At 39.3% G+C, this 6,560-nt stretch overlaps 1 protein-coding gene across 1 annotated transcript; it reads right to left on the bottom strand.

Annotated features, from left to right (window-relative positions):
* Positions 1-2,030: 2,030 nt before the first annotated feature.
* GPR6 (G protein-coupled receptor 6) lies at positions 2,031-3,925 on the bottom strand. Its single transcript, XM_063919693.1, has 2 exons — positions 3,731-3,925; positions 2,031-3,383 (listed from the first exon to the last, which is right to left on the bottom strand). Exon 2 carries the CDS (start codon positions 3,362-3,364, stop codon positions 2,381-2,383), a length of 984 nt encoding a protein of 327 aa, XP_063775763.1. The 5' UTR covers positions 3,365-3,383; positions 3,731-3,925; the 3' UTR covers positions 2,031-2,380.
* Positions 3,926-6,560: the final 2,635 nt, after the last annotated feature.

Raw genomic sequence — 6,560 nt, 5'->3', positions numbered from 1 at the left:
TGCTGACATTAGATACATTTGTAATTGGCTTACTAAACCTAAATCAGAGAAATCCCTTACTATCACTATGTGCAGTATGATGCTTCATATTGAGACTTGTGTCTGGTTTTAACATGGTTTATTAATGTTATTTTCCTTTTATGCTGCCTCACTTTCACAGTTTGTTTGTGTTTTAATAGATTTAGGATGTTTTCCTTCATTCATTTAAATGTATTCATACAAATTAAGACAGTATTTGGATAACAATTTATTAAATAAGATATCCACGTAATCCTAACCGATATAAGTCATCAGCAGGCCCCTGTTGGGGCTCCATTTGGCTTGTGACCTGTGGGAACCTGGCAGTGAAGACCAATGTGGTCTTTTGATGAAGATCAAGTAGTCCATTAGACTCAATTCCATGATGCTAAAGAGTCCTAACCTACAACAGGAAAGTGCTATTTTTTTTTTACCATTACAGGTATAAGGGTTTTATTAGTTTTCCAGATCATTTCTATTAATACCAAGATAACCGATATAAGGTTTAATGTTCAAGATCATTTTGATTTGCCAAAACAAAAGCCTATTTACTGAATAGTTTCTTAAAAAGATCACTGCTCCTGAGTGAGCCATTCTCACCTTTAAAGCTCTACTTGTCATAAATGAAGCATGACAAATAACTAGCATATAAGAGATAGCTTGTGCTACTGAGAATAAAGTATTTATTCTTTTAAAAAATTGCATTCTGCTCCTTTATTACACAAGAGTAATGAAAATAGCTTGGAAAGATTTAAAAAATAATAATATTTTAAAACATATTTCCACTCTAAGCTTTCTTACACATTTTGCATGACTATTTGCAACAGTTTTGTATTTAAGTAACTAATAAGATAAATAATATCATATATTATGTATTATTTTTTGTGTTAACTCATATATTGTATTTGTGGTGCTAAAAAATAAATAAACCTATAGTGGGTACACTTATATTATTAAAAAAAATTATATACAACCTAACTATTATATCTTAGAAAGATCATCTTGCACCATGAAAATCCATCTCCCTCTCATGTCATGGTAAGACCCCAAGAAGAGTGCAGTCTGAATCACTGTGTGCACTGTGCCTTATAGTTCTATGCACCCAATTAGGTCAAGATGTATCTTGGTAAGAACATTAATAGTGAAGTCTTCTGACAGAGGGAGTGAGCTGTTAGGACCTGAAGTATGGCTGTAGTGTGGTCATTAATGGTATTCTGCTCAGGTATCCATGCAGATCAGTGCTCAGTTTCAAACTGAAAGCATATTGTACTGCAAGAGCACTGACGTAAGCAACATTCTAAGGAATAACCACAACAAATCATGACAGCATCTAAAAGGTCTGCTAAAACAGCCAAGCTTCAAGGCAATGTGATGTATAATGATATGACACATCTTGTGCATTATAGCAATGTTTGTTAAAATGACAAATGAAAAGTAATTGCATATAAATTATCTCTCATAAGAATATATGTTTTTTATATCCTTAGGCAGTAAATTGCCGGCAAAGGGCGCGAATTGCCATTAAATGGCAACAAATGCAGCCCATCTCGCACCCTTCAAGATTGGCTAGGGAACACTTTGGGGTAAATTAACTAAGATGGGAGTTCTATTTAAGATGGGATGTTGCCCATAGCAACCAATCAGATTCTACTTCTCATTTATATCGGACCTTCTAGAAGATAATACCTGGAAACTAACTGGTTGCTATGGGCAACATCCCATCTTAAATAGAACTCCCATCTTAGTAAATTGACCCCTTTGTGTGAGAGTCTGATGTCGTAATACACCATGGCTGCTGCACAGATTCGTCCGGATGAACAGATTTGCCCTTAATTGAATCCCCCCTAAAAGTCAGAAACATGAAGAATCCATACATTACTTGAGCTATTGATTATTGATGTGTTCCTCATTTCATCAAAGCCACTACATGCACAAAAGCCAAAGAAAATAAAAGCCCAACACATACATAACTACAATTCAACGATTTTTATTTCGTTGTATACAAAAGGTATCAACATTGGTCGCAAAATATATTCTCACATAAAACATTTTTGCAACACTGTTTTGGCAGTACAGCAGCTCAATATAAAGTGCAATATTGAAGCATTTTGGAAATGTATTCACTTCACATGTGTCATACACATTTTGTAGTACACATCCACATTGTTCAGAGACACAAGAGCACCGCATACTCAGGATGGACCATTCCCAGAGATATACTGTATACATGTATTTAAAGTGCTATGTTTCAAAGTCTCTCACTGACAATTACATGACACATATCTAGTTGTCCGTCACAGGCACTATTAATTCACCAGACTGTCACTTGTTTAGTGCTTTTGTATAGTAGGAAAGTCTCTTCTTAAACATCACTCGGTGATCTGGAGCGAAAGGACACTTTGGATTGAAAGCAGCCACAGAAGAGAACCCACATGGATCTCTGTATTTCTTGATTTCTGTAGGCATAAATGATAGGATTGATCATTGAGTTGTAAGTGGCAGGTAAGAGAGTGGCATAAGTGTACACTGAGGGATAGTCATGGTCTCCCACCACACAATAAATAGCAAAAGGCAACCAACTGGCCCCAAAAGTCCCAAGTATGATGGCCAAAGTAGAGACTCCTTTTTTGGTAGCTACATAATGGGATGCTGTTAAAAAATGTTGTTGTAATGCTATCTGGTGAGCATGTCTGCAAACTATTTTGCAGATCTTTATGTAAAGATGCAGCATCAGAACAAAGATAAAAAAGAATGAGGCTGATAACAAAGTTACATTACTTTTTGTCAGTGGTCTGACAATGCTACATGAAGATATGTCATCTAGACAGTTCCAGCCCAGCACTGGAAGAAGTCCTAGACATATTGACACCCCCCAGGTGACAACCAGCATGAGATGTATCCAGAGGATAGTCTTCTCTGAAGAATAAGTAAGTGCATTGTACAATGAGAGGTAACGGTCCACTGTGATTGCTAATAAACTGCTCACAGAAGCAGTGAATGAAGCTACCAGGAAACCCACGGTAATAAGACTAATAGTCTCTGATTGAATTACGTATTGAAAAACAAAATTTAGGATTAAACCAAACCCAGCTAGGAGGTCTGCTGTAGCAAGGCTTCCAATCAACACGAACATAGGGGTTCTCAGCGTTGGTGTGTAGAAGATGATGGCCACTACTATCGCATTCTCACATGCGATGATTGTTCCTGAGATACAAAGCATAATATCCCACGGATTGATAGTGAACACGGAGAAGAAAGCAGACAGTTCCAGGGAAGCGTTGACATCTCTGGTCTGGATCCAGGGAAGAGAGAAGCTGGTGTCGTTGTCATTGAGGCTTTCATTCATCTCTCCAGTGTACGAGTGCCTGGAAAAAAAACAAATACTAAGGTGTTACAATAATGTAATACACGTCGAATAAACGAATTACAAAATGACAGTATATAAACAATTCTCCTGCCGCCTCTGTCCATGGTGCTGAAGCGCAGTTAGGACGTAGCAGGGCACCGGAGACCTGGGGCACGCGTGTTATGTTTCAGCACAGTCCAGTCTGTACAGTAGGCTACATTTACCGATATTGACAACGTTAAGCTGTAATTTATCAATATAAAAATCTGTTGGCAAAATATATTACAAAATGACTGCTGCTGTTGGTAAAGACAAAATAAAAACAAAATAAATAGAAAACATTCTTTTTGTATGCATTTCACTTACCTTTAGCAAGGCTATCAGTGTATCTCATAGGTAAGCTGTGGTCAGCATGTAGAATGGCAGCAGCAGGTCACATGGATATGAATACAGCTGTGTCAGTGAGGATGGAGAGATCAGTCCTCTGACCCGGCTAAGTGAGGAACTGATGCTGCGGCAAGCGGGCAGAGGATAATGTAGGAAGAAGCACGGTACTGTACTTGCTGACTGTATCTTGTGACAGGGCGGGTTGTATACAGGAGGAGGAGACAGGAGAGGACGGTGCTAGGACTGGTTCGCAGTGCTATGCTGCTCAGTGCTCACATGGGTATCATAGACTGTGTTAGCTGGGCAGCATTGCATGGGAACAGGGGATGACTTAAGCCTTTGACGTCCGTGGAAAGCAAACTGATCAGAAGCAGAAGCTCACTAATGCCGTAGATACCTTTCAGTGGCGTCTTACACAGGGCAGAGACCATAACATCACCAAAACGAGCATCATTCAGCAGTAAAGATGACCTGTCACTATAAGGTGTGAATTATCATATAGCGTAAGGTAATTAGGTCAGACTATTATGTTCCGAGCTCTGTGTTCATTTTAGGATTAAGTGTGATGTTATTTGCACTTCCACAAACAGACTTTAATTGTTTCTGATTAAACGTGCTGCATTATTAATAACCAAAAGAAAAAAGTCCCTCTTCCAGACTGTAGGACCTTGAAATGTAGGTGAGCAATTATATGGATCTAATTTGCGCATATATTTGAATTGCCTGAACCTACTGTAGTAGCACAATAGAGACTGATGTAAGGCGAAGCCACGGAGTCCATCTGCTCTTCTCTATCTGCTGCTGTGTCAGTCGCCTTACAAAAGTCAGCAGCGATTGTTAAAAAATGATCATATATAAACTGATAAACTCATAGGATTGGTTGCTATGAAAATGAGTGGTACACCTGCATTTTTATGTATTGTGTAAATATATAAGTTTAAATATTAGCTCTTTGGAGAACATTATTTTGCTGGAACCTTTTGGAAATTTCCCACATACTGACCGTCTATTATTACCTTGGATACAGTTTGCTCTCGAAATTAAATCAATTCTTCAAGGTTACAATTGTTCTGTGTGTAACTCAGCAGCCAACGATTTTCCAGACTTCTTTTTGCTTGCAATTATTTACTGTTTGGATTCATTTTCTGCAATTTTTGAACCCTTCAATCACCCCCATAAACTTACTGTAGTTCCTATTTTATCATCCCCGAACCCAATCTCATTTTTTTTTATTCAGTGCAGTGTCACTGAAACTGCTTCAAAGTTCCAAATTCTACCATGCTTCATTCATCCAGCTTTGCAAATACTGTATGCCCGTTTGCAAAACCATGGCTGCGTCCATCTCTGAATCAGCCCCATTACACTGTATGCTCATCCTACTATTGAATTCATTGAGTTCGGTGGTTAGATATAGTAATTGTATTGGAAGGCTATAATAAGTAATATAACATCTATATTAATTGTTTCATAAGAAATGTCACAAAAAACTACATTTTAAAATACTCCTGTTCAGTACTGTAGGTGTGTATTTATTAAGATTGGTGTTGAATGCCTGAAAATTAGCATTCAAAATCAACTCATATCACAGCAATTTGCAATGTTTTTTTCTTTCTCAACTACAGTACCAGTTGAGTTAATTATTTATTGACAGACATGCAGGGCTTAAAGTGGTCCTGGAGAGGTTGTGGAAAACTCATTTACCCCCCAATTCCTACCCCCGTCCTCTCCCACCCACACACACAGATTAAGCAGAGCCAGTGCTAGTGTTTTCGGTACCCCCTGCAAACTAAAAATGAGTGACCTACTTCCCATACTTTATAAAGGGACATTGATCTCCCAAAGAAGTAGCGTGCTCACAATTCAAATTACACAAAACAGTAGCACAATCTTATTCATATTACACTGCATGTATTGCCCATGATTCATATTACACCACATAGTAATAGTTCTTATTCAGGTCACGTTACTCAGAAATGCCCTTTATTCATACTACACCGCATGTAGTGCCCTTGCTTCATATTACACCACATAGTAATTCCTCTTATTCAGGTTATGTCACTCAGTAGTGCCCTTTATTCACATTGCACTACACAATGGTACCCTTTATACATGTTATGCCACACAGTAGTGCCCCTTACACACAATTCCCACAGTTGTAGTGCCCCTTACACATAATGCCCACGGTAGTGCCGCTTATACACATAATGCCCACAGAAGTGCAACTTATATACAAAATGCCCACAGTGGTAGTGCCACTTATATACAGAATACCCAGAGTAGTAGTGCCCCTTACACATAATGACCACAGTAGTTCCCCTTATACGCATCTCTGCCACTGTCACTCCAGCAGATCACCAACTGTGTCCCTCCAGCAGCTCCATGCCCTGTATCCCTCCAGCAGCTTCCCACCTCTCTTGTCCCTCCAGCTCTCTCTCATCATGTCTTCAAGATGCACAGAGCCTGCTACTCTTCATGGCTCCTCTTCACTTCAGCAGCAGTGACAGCATGACATCACATATGCCCTGCCAGAAAAGGAAGCCACTGGGACCTGAGGAGGGGATGAGTGCTGTTCAACAGACACAGCACATGTGAGTACCAGAAGGGCTATAACTGGAGGAGGACCATGGAGTCCACAGGACCTGTGGAAGGGTGAGATGGCTGCAGCTTATCAGTAACACTAGTGCCGCCTGCATCATCTATGAGTCTGGAAAAGTTTCTCCAATCTCCACTATGCATATGCGTGTACTGGAGATGCTGAGAGCTACCTCTCTTTCCTCAGTTCTGGGCAAAGATGCCAAATGTCCAAGAT

Source organism: Pseudophryne corroboree, chromosome 4 (assembly GCF_028390025.1).
Source record: "Pseudophryne corroboree isolate aPseCor3 chromosome 4, aPseCor3.hap2, whole genome shotgun sequence".
Classification (NCBI taxonomy): domain Eukaryota; kingdom Metazoa; phylum Chordata; class Amphibia; order Anura; family Myobatrachidae; genus Pseudophryne; species Pseudophryne corroboree.
Note: the sequence above shows the minus strand (reverse complement) of the source record. Positions and strands in the feature narration are given on the sequence as shown.

Bases quoted from the DNA above. Each gene is read 5' to 3' on its own strand.
- GPR6 (XM_063919693.1), bottom strand. From the start codon at position 3,364: ATGAATGAAAGCCTCAATGACAACGACACCAGCTTCTCTCTTCCCTGG.